This window comes from Gobius niger, assembly GCF_951799975.1.
Source record: "Gobius niger genome assembly, chromosome: 6".
Taxonomy (NCBI): domain Eukaryota; kingdom Metazoa; phylum Chordata; class Actinopteri; order Gobiiformes; family Gobiidae; genus Gobius; species Gobius niger.
The window spans coordinates 19234146-19257522 of record NC_136857.1 but is presented as its reverse complement, the minus strand read 5'-3'; the positions used below and the strand labels follow the sequence as shown (position 1 = coordinate 19257522).

The window sequence follows — 23377 nt, the reverse complement described above, 5'->3', positions numbered from 1 at the left end:
CCTACAAACATGGCACAAAGATTGTGTTTTTTAATAGAAATATATCTATTGTCCTTGAAAAAGACTAAGATTATAAAATACCAGTTTATGTAGTGCACTATGGCTGTATGTCCTATAACAACAAGCCAACACTTGTGTGTACTCCCGGTGCACATTATACTTTATACATTATATTTCAGAAATTATTCATAAAATATAGTTTTGACCAACCCCTTTCTTTAATGAGCTAAAGAGTTGCCTCTCTTTAACCATGACACATATATATGTAGCTGCAGCTCGTGACTCTAACACTATAGTATATATAATGTTATTTTGAATAACAGCAACAGTAAATTAGTCTGAATCAGCATATTTCTGAAGGATTTTTTTCAAGGTCTCACTGAAGCACTAATCACCTGAGCTTCTTTGAATAACTGTGGTGACATTGTGGAACAGAAACCTTTGCACATACTTGACTGAAATCCAATCATTGTACATGATAGACCTATACGTTTGAAATAAATAGCATCCACAATGATTTCTGCTCAATGCTGCTGATTGACGCTTTCACACGCTGTTCACTAGTCCGGGGCACACAAATGAATGAAGCCACTGATTTGGGGTGCCCCAGAAATAGATATGAATAAATAGGAGAAAAGCACTGGCTTAAGCGTGCAGTTTGGGAAGAGCAGTGGTGTGTGTCCTCCAGTCACTCTTTGCTGCACTGACCTAGAGCTCATCTACTGTAGAAAAGCCTCAATTCTGTCCACAACAAGCCTCTAAGCCACTCTGTAAATACTAATGTATTATAGCAAATTAAGTGAGCGCATGTTTAGTAATTTTCTTATCAACTTTTTCAGCCAACCATTCAAAGAATCAGTGCGTTTGTTGAAGTAATAACTTTATCCCCAGTTTCATGTCAAGTGTTGTAGTCCACCTCTACTATTGGGCCTTATTGCTTTTTTTTTTGCTTTTTTAAACCTAAATAAATCAAAAGGAACTTAGAATGCTCATATGTAAATCTTGCATATGTGAAATTCTATTTCTATATAAATAGATTTATAAAACTAAAAATGTCAAGAAAAAAACGACTTTTTTCGGACGTTCAACATAATCCAGACTTAAAGCTGTATTTAGAAAGTGTGGAGTGCAAAGGATTTAAAATAAAAAAAGCTTCTGGGTTTTGCTGTTGTAAGTGTTCAGTCCCATTTCTTAATGTTGCATGTCGGCTACGTGTTGGATATTTTTGTTACTTGATTCCGTCTTGTTGTACTTGTGTAATTTCCATAGTGCTATTTGCACAATCTGTGTTAATACGTGTAGATTTATGCCCAACATGAACACCCCAATAGTTGGTCTAGACTACAGCACTTGACTGTTTTCTACTGTTGCGTGGAGTGCAGAATGGTTATTTGCGTTGCTTTTGCCTCTCCTGAAGTGCTGTACAGACAGATGAATGACACACAGCTGCTCACAGGAGATTCCCTCTGATGTACTGTATCTTAGTACAGACTGACGCTGAGTAAATCAAACTACAGTACTGTATGTGCAGGGCCCAAACGTTTCACTCAAGAAGAGCCTTGTGCTGCCATTAAACTCATCTCAGTACTGATACTGCTATAGTGAATGTTGTATGCGGTGGGAGCAGCACTGGAAAAAGACATGCCTGTCAATATTGCCTCAAACTCTACTCCGGCCCTCACGTGTCCTGCTGTGCTGCGTACATATTTCAAGATTATCTGTGCTTCTGTTCCAGCACATCCAGAGAAAAGAGATTGTTTGATCCAGATTAAAACTTTGATTTATGGTTTTGTAAAGGAAAAAAAAAATCACTGTAAACATAGAAAGAGAAGTATACATTTCTTCTAGAATGTTTGGTCTCACATAAATGTATGCCTTTATCAAATAAAATACATTGTATATAAAACCTGTCTTCCTCACTGTAAAAATCACGAATTTGTATGTTTGTGAAGGCTCTCATTCATCCAGGGAGTATTAATCATAGAACAGATAAATCAGGCTAAAGTAGGGATAGAGTTGAGTAGGGCTGTATGGCATTTTTTTGTCCAGTTTGGGAAAAAGTGTCTTTTCTGACCAAAACAGCTAAGAAGAAGCTTCTATGACTAGAAGCGAAATGTCCTCAACTGTACCAAAACCCAGTCCAATCGATGATTTAGCTTTTCTACGGTGGAGAAAGTTGGCAAGTTTTCTGAGGCAATAGTGTGAGGCAAGGTGACAATGAAGAGAAGGCCGGCGCATTTGGGTGCAAGATTTAAACCACCTTACAAACGTGTAATTTAAATTTTTATGTGGCATTATGCAACTTTTTATAAGAAATAAAAAATATATATAATAGTGCGTATTTGACCTTTGGTTGTATGGCAATCCCTCAATGTAACAACATTAAAGTTGCATTATGGATTTTTTTAATGCGATAATAAACATTTACAATTGTGCGTATTTGACCTTTTTTGTGACAGTGGTATGAGTGTTCATCATGGTTCCTTTGCTTCCATCACAGAGGCCTCACTGACGCTCCAGGATCAATATTGTTTTCTTTTGGTTTCTGGTAGGTTTTCTCTGCTAATGAGAAAACTCAGAAAGCTTTTTTTGAATTTTTAGCTCACCACATGTGACATTTCGGGCGTGTAGCACTTCTTCAGACCATTTTTTTGTCGTTTTCTCATTATCATTTTTTGATCCAGCACACTGACTAAGGACCAGTGGATGTGTGTGCCTTCACTCTGTCTAATGAACCATCTCCATGGTAACACATATAGTCCATCCTGCAAACCTACCTGAAACCCTAAAAACAATGGATCCTGGAGCATCATAAAGGCCTCTTTGAAAGCAAAGGAATCATGATATCCACCCATACAGCCACTGGGTCACAAAAAGGTCTAATACGCACTATTGGAAATGTTTATTATCGCATTAAAAAAAATCCATAATGCAACTTTAATGTCATTACGTTGAGTGATTGGGAAGCAGAAACACACCGTGCCTTGGATAAAGACACTAAAACATTCTTCCTCTGAAGTGACACTACAACCCCTCACCATCAGGGTTATCGTGCATGTTTCTTGTGCAGCTGTAGCCTCTGCTCTGAGCCTGGGTGTCCATGTCGGCTTGTCTGTATGCATTATAAGCACAGCCTATATTAGGCCGCTGGCTGCTTGTAATAGGTGCTGCCAAAGCTCTCCTGTTGTTGCAGATGACTAATGGTGCCATTGTCGGGGCTGGCAGCAGGATAAATAGAAACATGGCTCTATGAGATAAAGAGGCACTGCACGGTGTGAGCTAGCCCGGTCGCTAACCGCTAACACGTAGCCCGATGTTTCCACACAGTCACACATTCATTATGGAGCAATGAGGCGGAGGCAGCTGCTCCTATCACACCCTGATAACATGGACACTTCCTGTTTACTGCACTTAAAGAGAGGTTAGGCCATTTCTGTCACAGAGGAAAAGTAAATGAAAAGAGAAATTCAGCACACTGAGTGAATAGGTTTTACCGAAAATCAGGCTGGGCATACTGGCCTTTGAGAAAGAGATGATGCTGAAAAGTGTATTAAGCCCTGACTTTTAAACTTATTCACCTTAAAGGTTTTAGGTGTCGGGCTGGAGAGGCCACACTGTACCACAAAAAAGGTACAGTGTATTTTCAAGTTCAAATTCAACACATAAAGAGCTTTGACTCATATCTACGTCAAGAGAATATAGTGAAAACGAACTATGAATGTAATGGTGCAGTCAGGTTGCGATTTGGTTCGATGGATGACGACATCCACAATTTAAACATATTTATATCACTGGTCACAAAAAAATGGTATTTGCTTTGTTCTCAATTATTATTAATTCGAAACAATGGAAAGTATTTTTGTGGCATCTGATCAATGAAAGAAAGAAAGTTTGTTAAATGCAGTATAATTTACAAATAGAAAATATGGACAACACTATGCATCACCTCACTTGGTGTGTCGCATATTGTCACATTATAGTATCGCAATATACCCCTAATAGTTCAGTCTGACTGAAGGGTTCATGACGTTTCCATAAAAACATTATTCAGTAGAAAATACAGTGTAAGAGAAAGTACATCTTTTTCTCTTGCATTGCTGCTTGTACCCCAGTCCACCAACTACACAGGCAAGCCATTTTCTTCATGAGTTTGGCTTTGTCGTCATCTGTGAACTAAACTCCTCTCTGAGAAGTCTGAGTACATTGTCCGTATACTCATCCCTGGGACGTCCCATCCCTGTTAGGTGCACAGGCTGGAGGTCCGGGCGAGGAGGGGCGAAGTCTGAGGGACAGTGCAGTTCGTTCAGTGTAAACCAGAATGTGTCTGGATCCACCTGAATTAAATGTCGAAAGACGCTGTGGGGACACAAAGTAATACAGTAAATAAGTCACTTCAATAAAACTACAAGATATTTTTGTTTACTGGTGACTAAATTGAATGAAAGCACTACTGTAGAAAAAAAGAAACAATAACAATAAATAAAATTGACACATGAGCACTACATTAAGTTGAGAGCCAGTGCTGAGAGAATATAAAAAAATGGTTTTCTAATGCAATGTGTCAGTCACAGCAGGTGAAGACCCCCCCTCCCACATACACCAAACGTCCCCAGCCCAGAGTAGATATACTGAGGCAGGCTGCACCCTGGGGACCTGTCCACCCGTCAGCATCACTGACGCCCACATCCTGCTCCACTCTGTAATGTCCTGATTTAATGTGTTATGTGATCGCTTGACAGTCAGAAAAGTGGTGTTGTTAAAGGGGCAGAGTGGAGGACAGGGCAGTGTTACTGTACATGCACATACACAGAGATACTGACACAGGGTTGAACAGTCCTGCAGTCGTACCTGAGACAAGCTTCCTGGAGTCTGGCAGGTTGTTTGCAGCTCAGGTACGGCAAACAGGCCTCACAGACTTTATCCAGATCCTCCTCACCTGAGGGAAAACAAAACAACAATAACCATTAATACACTGGCACTTCACGTCTTTCTCTTTGACTGCAAAATGATAATGTAACACTAAAAATATACACATAATACACTCGTGTACATAATTTTATTATTCATGAATTGGGTTGTTTTGTGTATGATTTATGTATTTTATTTGATAACCACCTGGTAGACTGAGAATTGTTTTACATAATCAATTTTAATATTAACTGATAAGATAAGATCAGATAAGATAGCGTTTATTGATCTCACAATGGAGAAATTTACTTGTTACATATGATAAACCAGCCTCACACAGTCACACAGACAATGAATGGATTTGCACAGAATGAGTGGAGTTCAACCATCAACCCTATAAGACCCAATCAGAAATAGTCAGCGTATTTGTGACCAGAAACTACATTGGAAAATAATATGCTTAACCCTGAAATCAAGACTCAAAGCCAGCTCTGTAGCTTAAAGGAGTCATTTTCAGATCTTAAATTGGAAAGAGAGAGGAGCAAGATGAAAGAAGAGTGTGAGAAAAGCAGATGAAAGCGGAAATATATCCTGCCTGGACTTTCACCGTACTACAAGTCTTAATGGGTTCAGATGAGCGTGCAGGAAGACTGTCTCCCATGCACACTACAGCTCTGATGACACTTATAAATAGTTCAATATCAAAAAATCTTTAACATGCATGTAACCTTCTTAGTGATGTGTATTATTAGATTTTAAGTTAATGGAGTGAGTAGGAAGAATGTCAAAATATGCTGAACAATGTCATGAATTGAATGAATTAAAATTTCACCGATGTCCTGACAGCCACTACATCCGCGGTGACAGGGGTTTGGCGTGAAGGGGAGCGAGGAGAGAAGACTTAGGCTCAGAGGCGACAAGATAGTGACCAAGACGTTTTTAAATCATTACCAAATACCTGCAAAAGGCATAATAACCTGGCTTTAAGGCTTCTTTCATCTAAACCTTTCCCTTCACACCAAATTGGTATGAATTGTAGCCACTTAGACGGGATTGCTTTAGATCACTTAAACGGTACAATTTTTGCTTTAGCGACTCGCCACAGCGGTCTGAGAAGGGCCGAGAGAGCATCCCAGAAACACGGCAGAATCCTCTCCTTGCGTGAATACCGATTTGGCTCTATCTTTTACCTCTGGGAGGACCGCAGCCCGCCAATTACTAGGCCTCCAATTCCCCCAAAGAGAACCGAGGCAATACAGAGCAACTGAAGCAAATCATTTACCTCCAAATTGGCAATGTTATTTCTTATTCGCTGGCCACAAAGTGTAACCGCACCTGGTCTTTTCCCCGAGCATTTTTCTCCCCTGCATCTCGATTTCCACAGAAGACTATAAGACTATAAAAACAGGAGTAGAAACGAATGAAAGAAGTGGCTAAATAATCGTGTGCCATGGTTTTTATTCTCCATACACAGTGAACTCGTATGACTTGTGGCTTGAATTGGCAAATAGAGCTATAGGAAAAGAAGAGAGAAAAAGATGAGTTTCTGAAATGAGGCTTGAAAGTCGGCACAGTTTGGAGCTTAGGGGTTATGGTAAAAAGTCCGGCGGGATGGAGGGAGAGAAGATGAAAGTCGGGGTAGAGTATGGGGGAGTCTGGAGAGTGAATCTGTGGTATGAAAGTATACTCTGATAGCTATTTCAAAATTGTGGTTAAAAAAAGCAATATTTAGGTTAGGGCTGGGCGATATGGCCAAAAAATAAAATCTACATTTTTTTTTTAACTCAGTTTGGATGAATACGATTTTAATCAATTTTATTTGAAATAAACTTTAAAAAGTCTCCTGACCTTTCAAAAAAAATGCTCAGAGTCCTTAATTAATATTTTATAATGAAGCCTACAATTAGGCCAATTAAGATAACATAACCCTTTATTTAAATGTTTATTTTAATGTTTATTTCTGTCTTAGATATTCCTTGTCTGCTCTCAAAAGCAAAACCTCTTAATAAGCAATGGAATTTTCAAAAGTGTTTTAGTTTTATCGTCTTCATGCCTCTGCTGTGATTGACAACCGTCTTCATGGAGGCTCAAGGGAAAGGGGCGGAGTTAAATGGTCCGCTCAGACTCAGCAGAGTGAGAGAAAGGCACAGGAGCAGACCGCAGAAAAGTGGGAAACTCTGTTTTAGCGGAAGAAAACTCCACCGCGTACTGTTAAAACACAACACGCGGCCTTTGTGAAGCAGCAGAGATCGTCAGAAAGCCACTGGCTTCTCCGATGGTGTCATTTCGCTATGGAGCATCTAAAACGCTGCTAGATTAGCCGCACGTGGGGGGACAAGGAGCGGTGGACTCCATTTTACGATTTAGCCATTTTCCAAATTGCCTGTTTTTAAAAGCATGAATTAATTTAATTAATTTGATTTATTGCCCATCCCTAATTTAACTTAAAAAAATGTAGTTTTCCACAAATTTTAAAATAATGTACTTAGTTTCAATACTTCATCAAGCCTAGTGAATGCCCTTCAGATCTTGGAAGCTAAGGAGGGTAGGGCCTGGTTACTACCAAGATTGGAGACCGCCATGGAGTACCAGGAAGCCTGTGTGGGTGAGAGGTTGGAGGGTTGGTACTTGGCACAGATGTGTTCAGCCACACTTCTGTCAGTCTACCCCAGGGGAGACTGTGATTACATATGTAGCTAACGGCCACCGGCTAAGGAGTGAATGAGGAGCACTTTGGGTGAAATGTGCTATACAAATAAAATTCCCTTCCCTTCTCCTTCAGTGAGAGGCAGGGCAAAACACAGTGGGATGTAATCAGTAATGGGTCTATTTCAAAAAGTGTAAAATTCATTTGTACATTCAACATAAAATATACTTAGAACTTAATATAGGCATCATGATTGCATTCATACTGGTTTTGTGTGAAAGACTAAAATAATGTCGAAGTGAGAATAGAGTGGGGCCTGAATGTGTCATTGCCTCACTAATGGTTTACTGTAGAAAAGGGAAATTGCAGATTTTTTCCTTCACTGTGTGAAACCAAATAAAAATGGTTCATTGAGGAAATGCAATGATCACGATGAGCAACCAGACGATTTCAAGCCGTTTGGTCAACAGCAATTTACCCACAGCGAGAGTGTAATGGCTTTTTAATATTTAGAACAAATATGAATGGGCTAGGGAGAGAATGGTTCTACTGAGGAATAAACATAAACCTAAATATGAAACATTAAAATGTATGCGGACATTTTTTCTGTGGACAAAATCTTAAGCAGTTTGTAAGCGACACATTTAAAATAAAACAATATAGACACTTGTTGTTGTGTATAATTTCTTATGTCAAAATGTTCACAGCTGCCTCTTCTGAAATCATGAAACTATTTGCAGCTACAGCTACACAGAGAATCTGACGCACGCAGTAGGACGTGCTGAAAGAAACATCAACGTCTCCAAAAATAATAACGCATTACTGTTTTTCCAGATGCCTTACAATTTTGTGCATTATTCATTCACTCGATGGTGGTGCCCTGGGGCACTTTTCGCAGTTCCCTGAGGATAAAAATTAAAAAGATCCTAAATAACTCCGCTTTACTTATGTGCTGTGGTAAAAAAAAAGAAAATAATATACAAAATGTGGAAGGCTGTAAGTTACACAAGTCTGCCATCTTGTGGTATAATTTACACACGCTAACACACAGACAATTTGACATTTGGAAATGGAGCCATAAAATATAATTTCCTTTTTCAAGGCAATACTTTCATCAGAACAACTTAAGATTATTTAAAAAATAATTACCATGGACAAACTACTGTATATTTCAGTAATCATTTTCTTATGTCCAAGAGAATCCACAGGCCAGTATTTATTCTTACATAATAGCAACTTCATTTAAACACATTTCACTTCAGCTTTGAGATCAAAATGACACTAAACTGGATTTGTTTGTCAGTGCAAAGGTTGTACGGAGTGGTCTGTGTCTTACCCAAGTCCAGTCTTTGACACAGAGAACCTAATCCTTCTAGAACGGCCAGCTGCAGTTTGAAGGCCAGACTGTGGGAATAGACCGGTCCAGCCCTGGCACTGACCGGGGCCTGGCGGAGTAGAGACGAGCTCAGCTTTGGAAGAACTTCTTTGGACACTCTCCGCCTCAGGAAATCCCCAGAGGTCTCTCCCAGAGTACACAGCACCTGGTATGAAAGTATGAACAAGACCCATTTACCTAACACAGCATCAAGTAAATGAAAAGGGTGAAATTATGATTAAAAAACACTACTCCATGGATGCAAAAACACCCCCAAAAAGAATCAAGCAATAACATGCACATCTTTGACAAAGAGTTACCTGTGCTTAGGTGCAGAGGCGAGCGTATACTGCTGTTCTACAAATAATTTAACAACGAAAGTTGGAGAATGGCAGTTGTTGCACAAGTTACTGCTGAAAAGAGGTTTACCCTAAAGGCCCTGAGCACAGCCAGAGGGTCATCTGTGGTCAGTCTCTGTAGGAGAGCAGGCCAAGCGCGATGGACCATAGGCAGCAGCTCATTCTCCAATTCACTTAGAAGAGAAATGCACAACTCTAACACGTCCAGCACCTGAAAACAAAACACAGCAACACGGCCATTAAGTACGAAATTATTACCTTGACGCTTTTCCCCAAGAATAATTGATAGAGTAAACTTTTTGGTGGGCAGCAATGCTAAGATTTTTGATTGATTACGTCTAGCTTCAACTAAACGATCCAGCACCTTCAGACGTATTCTGAGGCTTGGGTCAGACAGCAGGTGAATGCAGCGCTCCATAACATCTTTAGTGATTTGGAGATAATTGGGTAGTTCTTTTGTCACATCAGGTCCACCGATATCATCATCACCCTGAGTTTCAGAGACAGGTGGGACATCTGCGAAGAAAGCAAGCACTTGCAATCATTATAAGTTCCCCATCAGTTCATTTTGGCATTCAACAGCCCTTTTAGGGCACCATTATCTGCAGAATTCTCCATGTCTTCCTCTATGCCGATGCCCTCTGCCAGCTCCTTCTGTTTGCTGTAATCCAGCAGAAATTGGCCGATGTCAAACGCTTCTCGGTTTACGGTTCTGTGGCTGGATTTACTTGGCTCTCTGGTAGTGCAGTGACCGGGCGAAAACCACCTCGCTGTGAGCCAAAATAAGTTGTTTCATTAAGTTACAAAGAAGTAGCATAGAATAAATATTGCAACAGGGAAGTTTCTGATTGGGTTATTATCATGCGGGTTTCTAATATTAAAGCAATGAAAGAAAATCAAGTTTATTTATTTATTGGTTTGTTTGTCGCCTTACCCAGGGCCTTCATCAGCGCGTGTAGCACAGAGCAAAACAGAGCAGCGGTGTGGTCGTAGCTCAGGTCAAGAGCGTTTAGAACGTCCTTCACAATGTCCCCCACCAGAGGCAGCAGAGAGCAGTCTGAGTGAGTAAACATCACCGTCAGCACCCGAGGAGCCTGGCGAAACCCGTGGAAAATGGTGAGTCATTAATATTGGTATGTGAATAAACATTTGAAATGAAAGTAATGGTCCTCAAATGTGTAAAAGGAGAAATTTGAGTGTGAAAAGAACTTTGGGCTGAAATGCATTACCGTATTTTCTGGACTATAAGTCGCACTTTTTTTCATAGTTTGGCTGGGGGGTTCCTAGAGGGTACTCTAGGCTTGTGCACCAGCAACTGCTACTCCTAATAATAAATAAAGCACTTATTTACTTACTTACAGTAACACTGAAAATGTAAAAAACGTAAAGTGAGAGGAACGAGTTCGCAAATGGGTGCTTGAACAACGTGCTGCCGGGAGAGGCTTGTCAATGGTGCAGTTACGCCTCTATGCCCAGGTAGTTGCCAAGGTTGGTGTGACTTATAGTTCGGACAATACGGTACTTTGAATCCACAATTTGCTCATGACCTTTGTTATTTTTTAATACTTGTATAAAATGTTGAAGAAGTCTTTTGAATAGAGCAAAATTTCCCAGCTCTAATATGATATTTTTTGCAAGGGGCCCATCATGTTGTGATCACATGGCTATTCTTGTCATCAAAATTGCAGTAAGGTTTTTATAGGGTTGCTGTTCATACCTGCGGGTGTTGACTGAGCCTCTGCAGGTTGAGGGAGATGTCATTGAGCAGGTAGTCAGAGTTCTCGTTGATCAGATCCTTCAGAGAGAGGTATCCACACGCCTGACACATTCCCCACATACAGCCTAGCGCCGCCTGGCTCACCAGCAGGCTCTCCTCTCCGGCCTTCTCCAAAACCGGGTACAGTGAGGTCATCAGTAATGGACAGAAGCCCCGCCCAAGAGCTTGAGCAAAATAGGAAATGCCCTCAAGCTGGACGACCAGCTGCCAGATGTTACTGTTGAGGTGATGAAGGCTCGAGGTGGAGGCAGCAGCTCCAAATGGTACCAGCTGGAGAGGGTCTGAAGACAAAGTTCTGGTCCCAGTGTTGGAGATGGACAGAAGTCTGGATGGGCTGAGCAGCTGCAGCAGCAAACAGCAATAGAATTAAAAAGCAAATTATGTGAAAAATGGAACAGTGTAAAAACATATTTGTGAACACCATTACGTGCAACCCATGAAGAAAAGAAAATGAAATTAATGTGTTTATTTTATATGTTTTAATCTTTTTAGGTAAAAGGTTTTGTTGCTTCAAAATGTCTTTCTATTTTTTTTTCTTTTTTAAAGTTGGGTTACCTGTAGTATTTGAAAAAGAATGTACATTATATACTTTATAATATAGATATACATCTTCATCTCATGCATGTTGATCCTCATAAATAATGCCCTTTTCAACTCATTTTCCTCCAGAGTATTGAGATTCGGGGTCAGCAAGGATTTGATACGGGTGCATTTATGAGGAGCACATATTTCACCACTCAGAAAGTTTATCTCTAAACACCACTGCTGCTGTTCAGGCCCTGTAGCTGGAGGCCCAGAGAGATTCTTTCTCCTCCTGTCTACTTAATAATTCAGTCCTGACAGCTCACAGCGAAAGCATGGAATCTTCCACTAGCCCTGCTCTCAAAGAGTGCATTTTACACCAGGCTCTGTGCGAAGGGAAGAGATTTAATGTAGGTGCATTTGAAATAAACGCTCCCTACTTTTTCCCTGATACATACAGTCAGGAGTTAGGCATTATGACAGTTTTAATTAATACGAACTTTGACTCATACAGAAGTGAAAAAAGTGTCTTGAAATCTACGAAAATAGTGCTGTATTAGATTCTGAGGATATTCATATGATGTAGAAAGTGAACACAGCAGCAGTAACTCACCTTCTGGTCTTGTCTGTCTCTGTCCGTCTCTTCACTGACTGTCATGAGGTGCCAGTTGTTCACACTGATGTACTCCTCTAAAATGGACTCCACTGCAGCCCTTAGGTCCTCCTCAGTGGACTGTCTGGAGGGTCGTCCATCACCACCCTCCGGCCCCTGTCCTCCCGTTACTACGGCAATACCAGCGGCACCCCTGACTGTCTCATTGAGAACCATTGCAGCCTGTTTTCTGTATGCAGACGACTGTTGGTACAGGTCTAGGAAGTGATCGGTCAGAAGGTAGATGTTTCCGTAGTAACCTATAAACGAAAAGAACACAATGAGTATTGCATATGTAAGCAATTATATACCACTATTTTGAATGAAACAAAAAAAAAAAACTAAATATACACCCTAGCATTACCTAGCATGCGGCAGATCTCCATGAGCACAGAGAAAATTCTGTCATCTGTAAAGAACATAAAATGTTTTCTCTGCGTATGAACATTCGATTTGGACTCAATGTTAGTGTCAGAGTGGCTTCGCTCCTCCACAATCCGAACATCCATCACATCCAGCTCTAGCACCTGTCAAATCAGTCATAAGAAAAAGGAGTTCAGCTTTACTCTTCAACCATAAAAACTATAACACCACAAAGTGAGGAGCAATCATTTGTAACCAAAAGGATGGAATGTTAACATGTTCAGGGCCCAAAATATGGTAAAGCACTTTTTAACATATTAATGCAAGTGGTCCATAATAATACTCTTTTATTACCTGCATTAAGGCCTTAGAGACCCTTTCCAGATGTGCAGCGGAGGTGAGGACCACCGACACCAAAGGGCCCAGCAGTTTGACATATCCCAGAAACACATTGAGGACAAAAAGTTTCTTCTGGTCATCCGAGGTCCTCATGAGGCGGGGCAGGGAGGTGCACAGAGAGTGGAGGTTCTCAGAAAGGACATCTGTGAAGGTCTTTGAGATGCTTCTACTGTGGTCATCTCCACCGCTGATCTGCTGGTTCCTCTGGGAGACCTCTCGAAGTACCAGCTCACATCTAGACAAGAAACAACCACTGAAGGTTTAAAGGGACTAGACGCAAGTTGGTCATTTTTATACTCACTACTGCCACCTCAGGTCTTAAGCGTAACTGCAGATTCTATATTAAGCGCGTGCATGACGGCACTAATTGACAACTTTTAGAGTGTCAGCGCGGGTATAGTCCCTTTAACAAAAAGATCGTTAGATATTTTACCTCATGGAATTTCACTTACGGGCCACATACATTCATGGCTAAGGTTGCGCAAATACACAACAGTGTGCACTGGAACTGGGATCAAACTGACAGCCTCCCAGTTATTATTGTTTTGACTATTAGTTAACCAAGTAGGGCCAATGATAAAAAAAATATATATATTCTAAAAGCCTTTTTATGTGAATAAGCGATATTCTGCCCTTTTCATGTATTATCAAACAATAATTTGGTTTCATCTTTGTAACAGAGCTCATTGTGAATAACAACAAAAGGGTAGCTAATACCCAATAACGCAGACCCACCTGTCTCTAACCCTGGGCTCATTGTCACTGACGGCTCCAACCAGTGCTTCCAACAGAGGTCCCACACAATCTGCCAGAGACTGACCACATCTCTCCAACAGAAGGTCCGCCAGCTCCACCTGGGCCAGTCGGACTCTCCAGTGCTGGTGGGCTGAGGTGCAGGGGATGATCTTCTTCAGTAGCACACACAGTCGAGTCGCAGTGCTCTTCACCCACTCCTCTGTCCTATGCACCAGCAGCTGAGTGATCCGGCCCAGCTCTGGGCCTGGGATCTCCACAGGGGCAGCGGACTGGAGCTGGCAGTCTTCCATCACCAGGCTAACTGCACATGACCACACCTGAAGGGGTTTACAGACTTTATATTTTATGTTTAGAGATACCTGAACTCAGATGTAATTCAGTCCTAAAATTACAACAAAATTCCCTAAATAAAGAAATTAAATGGTATCAAACACTTTTTGGTGTATATACAATATTTAAATAAAAAACCCACAAACATAACACAATGATTTAAAACAATGAATCAATGAATCTTCCACATAAGCAAATCTCATACCTTCATGGCTCTGACAATAATTCCATGTCCTTGCCTCATGTCCCCAGTGATGATCCTGGCTACACCAGTGGTGATGCCAGGTAAGAATGAAGCAACAGTTCTCCCAATAGTCTGTCTGTGCGCTGTACAGTCAACATGATCCTGACTGCAATCGCACTGCTGTATCAAGACCAAAAGGCACTTTAAAGCAGAACCCTGAACATCCCGGCTTTTCTCCTTCTCTGCTAAAGTTAGTAGTAACGACACGGCAGCTCCAAGTCCCGGCAGCATTACTGGTTCATAGAGTTTGAACAAAATGTCCCCATACGCTGCGTGTATCAAGGCATCTAAACATTTAAGTACTGCCAATTTGAGCTCTTCTGATGTATCTGCAGGTTTTCCAGGATCCGTGGGAGAGCACAGACATAGGCAAAGTTCAGAAAATAAATCACGCACAGTATCCCAGCTTTGCACACAGGTATTTTCCAAAACAAAGCCAATAGCATTAGCCACAGCTTGCACCACATTGTCCCTCTTAGGTCCAGGGACTTTTAGGACAAAGCGCAATGGAAAAAGTACATAGTCTTGAAGCTGTTGCAAAGAAACATCATTGACTTCTTTTAACTGGGCACTTAAGGTCTCCACGTTGGATAAAGACGGTTCTTTGGTAAGTAGCACACAGGCTGGACGCAGGTAGGCGAAGGCAATCTTTGGGTCACTGATTTGAGACATGGCTGGAGGCATTGTTGCCAAGCCTTGGGGTTACTTCTAGAGAGACAACAAAGACCACAGTCAACTGCAAGTTAGTCCAATAACTCATTCTACATTTGCATCTCTTCTTTTTTCATACATTATAGTTAAAGATAAAGTCACAAGTAAGTAACAGTAATTCACTAGCCATATTACTTGGTTACAACTGGTTTATCATGTGTTTTGGCTTTGAACTACAAATACTAGAAAGCCACTATCTCAAACTTTCACTCATCCATTAGTTAGAGCGAGAATGAAGATTTTATTTGATCTTAAGTGAGATATAAAACACTGAATAGTGGATAAAAGGTCGCACTAAAAGAATTTCACACTAAGGACATACAGTGCCTGACATGATACTAAACCATTGTAAAACAAGATAGATGCTTGCATATCTACATGTAATCTAATCGTAAACGAAGACAAAACCCTTACTTTTTCCACGTTATACAGAATTCATTGGAACCGCAGAGAATATAAAAGTTCACGGGGAACATAACATTTTTACAGTAAGTGGAATAAACACAAACATTTCACTAAAAATGTAAAAGTGTCTAGATTGTAGCTAAAACTAACGTCATGATTGTGCGACAAGGGCGCATGTGTTTGTCATAACCACGAGCAAGAAAGTTGATAAAATAACAACTGCATATCCGGTATTTTTTTTGTCTAAATTTCACAGGATCATGAGTTTTGCAACACTTTGATACATATTTACTCAGTGATTTGCATCTCTATTTTTTTTTTTTTTCAATCTGTGTGTTTGCATATCGCATTTTCAATTTTCTGACTTCAACCCTTTAGATTGAGATCTATGTTTACTCTGAAATGAACACTTGGCTCAAAGCGGAAGTTGTGCTCGTGTAAAGCTGCAGCTGCGGTTTCTTGACGCCTCTCAGCCGGTTAATGTGCTCGAGTTCAGTTGTTTGATTTAGGCATGAAGCAAGTTGATTTTAATGATCTTTCCATGGCGGCTGGCGACTCGTGATGCGATTCCATATTTGATAAAGTAGTATATTTGGCTTCATTAACTTAAAACATATACATTTAGCAACAATGGCTAAGAGCTAGCTCGTTTAGCAAGACACACTGCTACCGGTAAAACTCATTTTATCTGCAAGACGGTACATACAGCAGTGCATACAGCAAGATGTGTATTACCTATGTTTCCTTTTTTTCCCCTAAAGGTGTCTAATGTCTTGATGCTGTAGTTAGCCCCCTGCTCAGCAGCATGGATGAAGAGTCCCTGGAGGCTGCTATTGCCACCTACACTGCCCAGCTGCAGCAGGTAGAAGTGGCACTGCAGGCTGGCCTGGACCCTTCTCAGGAATCGGATCTGCTCAAACTAAAAGAAGACTTGAGTCAACTCGTAGAGCTCACAGAATCAAGCCTTATATCGGTTAAAAAGAGCCGGCTGTTGGCCAGTTTGGAGGACACTACCACCTCACAGATACAATCACAAGCTGAGCTAAGCACATCTAATGATGCTGAGTTTGATGCTTTCTATTCAGAACTAGGGGAGGGCTCAAGTAGTAGCAATATTAAAGAAAATAATGAGGATGGAGATGAAGAAGATGAAGAGGAAGAAGATTTGAGTGGTACAAAAGTTCGAGCCCCATACAGGACTACCTGGGGCACTCTGGAGTACCACAATGCCATGGTGGTAGGAGCAGAGCCACCTGAAGGAGAGGAGCCCTGTGTCAGAGTGCTCTACATTTACCCCACTCAGAAATCTATGAAACCATGTCCATATCATCTGGAGGACAGGTGCCTCTTCCTAGACAATTGCAAGTAAGTTCTCTGCAATGGCAGATATGATTGGTTGGAGATGTTTTGTACAGAAAAATGCACAAAACAGTATGATTTGCTTTTGTGACATTATTAGTGGTAATTTACCCCATTTGCAAATGAAGTGTTTTGATGAAATTCATTTGAAATGCTGTGGAGCACACTGTATTTCTTTTTTGTATTTGTATAGATCAAGTTTGTCCACTAGGTGTCGTTGTTGCCTTTGCTTTGTAATGAGCTGTTTCTGACACACACAAACAATGTTTTGGTTGTTGTTAAAGTAGTCTTGTTTTCTGATTAATTTATTTGCTGTAATTAAAAAATATATATATTTATTTCAGGTTTTCTCATGGAGAGGTCGTGCCGTTGTCAGAGCTGAGAGACTTTGTGGAGAGTGACCTCAGTAAACTTGAAGAAGGTTCATCTTGTTTAGCTCGACAAGAAGATGGCATTTGGTATCCGGCCAAAATCACAGGTACAAAGTAAAGTTAGCAATTATTCCATGTGTTCATAAAAGGTATTTAGAAAGTACATATTTTACCCATTTCATACTAGGCCGATGCATGCTACGTTATGAAGTCAGCAGTAAATAGTATTTTTTTTAATGTTGACAGCATTACAGCAGTGTCTAATGTTGTAGCCACTTGATTTCTCCATTTTAAATCAGCATCCCGGCTTACATTATGGATATAAAGGATTTCAGTGGTCCAGCATCACCTTCTCTTATCCTGTTTTTATCCTTGTAGATATCGATGAAAGCTTCTACACTGTGAAGTTTGACTCACTGCTTCTGAAGGACGCTGTGGTTGAAGCAGACGGCATTATCCCTCCAATGAGAGAGGATGATCCTGTGACATCAGACTCCGAGGATGACGATGAAGATGATGCAGCTTATGCAAAAGGTTTGCCTCGTATTATATGAATTTGTTCATTTGAATATCAAACACTTTTAACACAATTTTAATTGGGTGCCACTTTTCCAGTTTTGGATTCTGCTGCAGACTCCACAGCGTCACAAAGCAGTGCTGAGTTTGGTGGCTGGGAGGCACACACCAGAGGCATTGGCTCCAAGCTCATGCTCAAAATGGGATATGAATATGGAAAAGGTAATTTGTTTTTACATGTTTTTGTGCAAGGTTTGTGTCTGGTTGTCTCCAAGGCCAAAAATTATGTTCTAAATGATTATGCTAATTGTATTTCAGTGTCATAATGGTAGAAAAAAAAGCTTTTCAATTAAAATCATGGATGGTATTGTGTCTCGGGGCTCTTTGAAACACTGAAATCAATCTCAGACGCCTGTGTTTGTCAAGTAAGCCCAGTTAAGGGAAAAACTACTGAAAAAGGAAAGAAAAAGGGTCTCTCTACTGATGAAAAGCATGAAATAGTTGAATGCCTTGGTCTAGGTATGAAAACCTGCGATATTTCAAACAAGATTAAGCGTAATCATCGTACTGTTAAGAGATTTGTGGCTGAGTCACAGCACACATGGGTTTGTACAGATGAAGGCACAATGAGGACGGTTTCTGCCAGACAAATACATCAGATTTAGAGAACAGCTGCTACAAAGGTGGAAACAAGTATTTGAAACTGCTGGTGCCTCTGGAGTGTCCTCAACATCAAGGTGTAGGACCCTCCAGAGGCTTGTAGTTGTAGTTGGGAATGCTCATGGACAGAAACAGCTGCAGGGGACTCAAAAATACATGAAGACTCATTTTCAAACAGTCTTGTTCACTGATGAGTGCCGTGTAACCCTGGATGGTCAGATGGATGGAGTAGTGTATGTTGGTGAATGGCCACCATGTCCCAACAAGGCTGTGATGTCAGCAAGGAGGGAGTGGAGTCATGTTTTGTCCTGGAATCATGGGGAGCGAGCTGGTCGGCCCCTTTAGACTCCATGAAAGTGTGAAAATGACCTCTGACAAGTATGAAGAGTTACTGACTGACCACTTTCTTCCATGGTACAAAAAGAAGAACCGTGCTTTCCCTAACAAAATCATCTTCATGTATGACAATGCACCGTGTCATCCTCTAACAGTTAAAGACTTGAAAATGATGCTGACTGAATCTGAGAAAAATATAGTTTGCATAATAATTTGGAACATACTGACTATAGTTATTAAGGGAGATTAACACTATCATTACAGTCGATTAATGATTAGTTGATGCTTACCTGAGTGAAGGTACCCAAAAGCTTTTTTTCCCCTTTTTTTCTACACACTACTAAAAGCAAATCACAGTTTTTTTGTATAATACTAAAAGTTTTGTTTATAGTACTCAATATACCAATAATTCTAGGAAAACGTGACAAAATAAATGCAATGCGTATTCATATTCACAGAGAGATTGTTTTGCACACAGGTTTGGGTAAGACACAAGAGGGGAGAGTGGAGCCTGTCATGGCCATGGTTCTGCCTAAAGGCAAGTCTCTGGACATGTGCGCGGAGCTGATCCCGAGACGAGGCCAGAGCAGAGCAGGCAAAGACGGCACGCTGAAGGGGCGGCCCAAGAAACGCCGGAAACCCAGAGTCAACACTGAGGGGCGCAAGACTGTTTTTGATTTCCTTAACCACAAGCTGGGAGGGAAGAAGGGCCCAATTCCTGGAGGTGCAGAGACCTCGAGCCTGAGCGGAGTGGAGGCCTACAGGGGCAACAGCAACACCAAGAGGAGCCTGAATGTGCGACTGTTTCAGGCCTCAGAGAGAGTAGCTCAGACTGAGAGAGAGATCCTGAAACTTAGTGAGACCCTGGGCAGGCAAACGGGAAGGTCAGTACCGGTCTCTAACCCTTTCATTTATAAAGGTGCCCCTTTTAATGAGTCTGAAGAAAGGATAGTTAACAAACTGCAGCGTATGTGTTATGTTCTCTTGCTGTAAAATGCCACAACAACATTAAAGGTAACTGTAAGCCCTTTAAATAGAAAGTGCTAGTAAAAATGCTGTTTGTACCAGACACCTGCCTAACATACCACACCATATGAAAGCTAGGTCATCTAAATTTATCTTTATTTATTTATTACTCAAATTCTTGAAGGAAATCTGCCTCGCTGTGTTCCCTTTGCAGCTTGCAGCATCACGCTGAATAACATTATCGCTGCTCAGTGCTCACTTGACTGTCACTTTCAGTTTGTGCCCACAAGTATCCCCCATCAACTGATTTTTAATTTGAATTTACAAGTAGCGACTGTTCTGTGGGAGTAGTGTGGAAATGTAAATAAAGTGACGAGTCCAGATGCCCACTCTCATATCAAGCCTGCCTCCTCTGTTCACTCTTGACGTCTGAGCGCTTTCTTGTTGCGTTTTCAGAGATGCTTCCAGAGTGAAGCAGCTGGAGGAGAAACTGACAGCAGCCCGTCGACTCTTGGCCCAACAGAAAGCCCAGGAGCAGTCCATCCAGAGGGACCACAGGAAGGCAGACACGCACAAGAAAATGACTGAGTTCTGAGCCATTGGTTCAGGCATCTAATGAACACTGCTCATGTGCCTCAGCCAAACTTTTAACTTTTGTTTATATTGTATTATGGATTTAGGCTGGAGGTTTAAAGACTCTTCTTTATATATTTTTCATGGACTTTCAATCAAAGGTTTTATTTTAAAGCCTAGAGTTAACAAAACAAAATGTACTTGTGTGTTTGGCTTTTTTACTAAATAATTCACAAACATTATACTCTCCTGGTCTCTTTTTAAATGTAGTTCAACAAACATGTTCAGGGTCATTTTGTAAGTCAGCCCTCAGTCGTACAGGAGTTTTTTAATCATAGACAGAGGTTTATTATGAAAACGGCAACAAAAATGTGATGAAAAAGTGACAAAAAGCAGTGGTAACAAAAAAGTGGCAACAAGATCCGTTTAGATTAGCTTTGTAGGTCTTAGCTTTCAAATGAGGCGCTACTCTGGCCTATAGTCTGTGACTGTCTAAGATTTGGGTAAAGCCGAACCGGAGTTTATGCGCGGGGGTTAAGAGCTTGCCCAAATGTTCTCCACTGAAGCTTACAGCCTATCGGCCAGTGTAACGCCTCATTTGAAAGCTAAGACCTACAAAACTCATCTAAGCGTCTTCCTTCTTCACGTTTTAGTAATTTTTGTCACGTTTTCATTGCTTTTTTTCCCCACATTTTTGGACACATTTATTTTCAAAAATGTGACCAAAAGCAACACAAACCTGATGACTATCAAAGGAAGAAGCTCAGTTTTGTCGGTCTTAGCTTTCAACTGAGGCGTTCTTAGCTTTCAACTGAGGTGCTACTCTGGCCTACAGGTTGTAAGCTCCAGTTGAGAAGCTTTAGATTTGGGTAAAATTGGAGAAAATGCGCTCGGTTATGGTGTGGGTTGAAGGGTTAAATGACTAAGTACACGTAACAATAACTTTTGTCTGTGATTAAAAGTAGGGTGTGTTGGATTTTTGTAAATATTTCATTACTGACTTTGTGTAGATATGTTTACTAGATAACAATAACGATTGTTTTTGTTCCCAGAATCTTTTGTTAGGAATGGTAAATGGTCTCAACTTATATTACTAAATCGAGTTTGTGATAAAGCTAAAGAACTGTCTCTGCTAACATCCCAGCACCTGTCCTCGATTAGCGCTGCTGACAGCCTCCTGTCTTAAAGGTCAGTCACCGAATTCTGGAGATTCTTGAACTTGAGTTATGGTTTGCTGTGGTGCTTGTGTCCCTGCAGCTTAAGGCAACCCAGGTTGAGTTGTAGTTGTGATGCTTTATATAAACCACAAAGAGTGCATGCTGCATTGCCTTTAAGCCTTTGCTAAGGAACTGGAGGGTCACCCTTTCACATCCTGCTATGTGGCACACACTGTTGTGTCCCTAAAGCACTGTACCCACTTTGCCCTCTGCAGTCTCAGTAAAGTGGCCAGTTGTAGTGGGATGTGGAAAAAACTGCCAAATTACAGGTGGCTCGCCCCTGGCAATTAAAAGAGCAGCCAAATGTGATTCATTGCTTTCATCTGAAGGGAGCACGGGAGCAGGGAGATTGTAGGTTTCAGATCTTAGTTGGTTCTAAATCAGTGAATCTCGACATTCCTGGCCCAAACTCTAAATCCGTGAATCTTGACAATCCTTGCCCAAACACGTTTTCCCATGATGTAGGTTTCATGGACTCGCATACTTTAAGTAAACTGGTGTATCAGTTGAATTAATATGAGCCTCTGTGCGTGTCCTTTGTCTGACCTTTGTCATTGCTGTGTTTGTGTCCTTTTGCCCTTATGTCATCTTCCATTTTATATGTTCTTACTTTGATCCATAGCTCTATAACTTGGTCATAGATAATCCATAGTTTTTCATAGCTTTTATCTGTGGCTCTGGGGAGATGCTTCTTCATCCTATTGTTCTGGCTTTGGGGATGTGCAAACAATTATTGTGACTGACTGTACCACACATTTTAAAACATGTGGTGGCACTGAGACTAAATTCTTCTGTAAATCACTAAAAAACAAAAACAAACAAATTAGGGTTTCATGTTTTTTTGTTGTGTTTTTGAACAATCTTCCCCTTTCCTCAAACAGTGACGGTCTGTCAGCATTTTAAGTATCGCAGTTGGTATAATGAGGAGAAATTTAGCAAATGAGGAACACTTCTCCCAAAAGTTTAGGACCTCTTCTGCAAATTATTCGTGTTGATGCACATGGGACTCTTTAAAATGAAAATAAAACCAGTAAGCATGAAGAGTTTAAGAACTACTCGCACTCCACACTAATTGGATCCTGACAGACCCTAATATGACAGGCCAAGCAGTAGCTAGGGAGAGAGTGTAGAGAACTGTTAAAAGGGCTTATTGTGTGCACTCAGAAGCATCACTGTCCCATGCTCCTTTTTCTTCTATCCCATTTTTTAGCCAATTAAAGGCAGGCGAGCTTACAGATGCCCGCTCCCTTCTTATTTCAAACAATGGTGAAGCAGGTGAACACTAGAACCAGCCATTTAGGTCCACTGCCAATGATAGATTTTATTGTTTGAAGTAGTAAGTCAGCTGGCAACACTGAAACTCAACGCAGCTTTCAAGTGAAAAATCGTGGCAAGTTGGAAGTTGGTTATTTCTAAATGGGAACGGTGCTACATTTAAAATCTCTCAAGCATGAAACAATGAAAAGGAGTGGTGCTAAAATTAGAAACTGGAATTGGCCAGTTCATTCAATAACTGGGCATCGTTCAGAAGTCTGAATAAAACACTCGTTAGTGCAGTGGTCCTCAGTTACATTTGCCCAAGGACCTTTTTTCTCTCTCTCGATGAAACGATATGGGGGCTGGCAGCTGTCTTGAATGATAGACAAAATAAATAAGACATTTTGATGACATGTTTCCTATTTACAATGATTTTCTTGCGCATAACCTAGGCCTGACACTTTCAGTGTAGCATTTGTGCCTCGCTTAGCATGAAATCACTACTGCATTGGTACTAATCCTTCATGGTTAGAGGGAGTACGTATCTGTGGCTTACTATGACACAGACCACTGCCAATCACAAACTCACAGTCAAATAAAGCACAAGTTTTTGGAAATGCCAAGATACAACAGACAATGTTGCCCTAATAAGGCTGGTGCCGACCTTGAATATT

General features: G+C 40.9%; 2 protein-coding genes across 2 annotated transcripts; one reads left to right on the top strand and one right to left on the bottom strand.

Annotated features, from left to right (window-relative positions):
• Nucleotides 1-3954: 3954 nt before the first annotated feature.
• On the bottom strand, nt 3955-15595 carry tti1 (TELO2 interacting protein 1). The gene is made up of 14 exons (XM_079559135.1): nt 15458-15595; nt 14294-15040; nt 13738-14075; nt 12958-13237; nt 12605-12767; nt 12202-12500; nt 11007-11408; nt 10224-10383; nt 9886-10059; nt 9654-9805; nt 9360-9500; nt 8892-9096; nt 4849-4936; nt 3955-4356 (listed from the first exon to the last, which is right to left on the bottom strand). Exons 2-14 carry the CDS (start codon nt 15014-15016, stop codon nt 4143-4145), a joined length of 3339 nt encoding a protein of 1112 aa, XP_079415261.1. The 5' UTR covers nt 15017-15040; nt 15458-15595; the 3' UTR covers nt 3955-4142.
• A 335-nt stretch (nt 15596-15930) lies between these two features.
• On the top strand, nt 15931-20472 carry zgpat (zinc finger, CCCH-type with G patch domain). Its single transcript, XM_079557607.1, has 7 exons — nt 15931-16120; nt 16210-16813; nt 17152-17285; nt 17557-17712; nt 17794-17916; nt 19169-19574; nt 20113-20472. Exons 2-7 carry the CDS (start codon nt 16254-16256, stop codon nt 20249-20251), a joined length of 1518 nt encoding a protein of 505 aa, XP_079413733.1. The 5' UTR covers nt 15931-16120; nt 16210-16253; the 3' UTR covers nt 20252-20472.
• Nucleotides 20473-23377: the final 2905 nt, after the last annotated feature.

Excerpts from the sequence above, each read along its gene's own strand:
- tti1 (XM_079559135.1), bottom strand. The coding sequence starts at position 15,016 with ATGCCTCCAGCCATGTCTCAAATCAGTGACCCAAAGATTGCCTTCGCC. Across the intron at positions 10,384-11,006 it reads GGCTCAGTCAACACCCGCAG|GCTCCTCGGGTGCTGACGGT; the intron begins GTATGAACAGCA and ends GGGTTTCGCCAG. Across the intron at positions 10,060-10,223 it reads CGCGCTGATGAAGGCCCTGG|CGAGGTGGTTTTCGCCCGGT; the intron begins GTAAGGCGACAA and ends TTTGGCTCACAG.
- zgpat (XM_079557607.1), top strand. The coding sequence starts at position 16,254 with ATGGATGAAGAGTCCCTGGAGGCTGCTATTGCCACCTACACTGCCCAG. Across the intron at positions 17,286-17,556 it reads GTATCCGGCCAAAATCACAG|ATATCGATGAAAGCTTCTAC; the intron begins GTACAAAGTAAA and ends TTATCCTTGTAG. Across the intron at positions 17,713-17,793 it reads TGATGCAGCTTATGCAAAAG|TTTTGGATTCTGCTGCAGAC; the intron begins GTTTGCCTCGTA and ends CCACTTTTCCAG.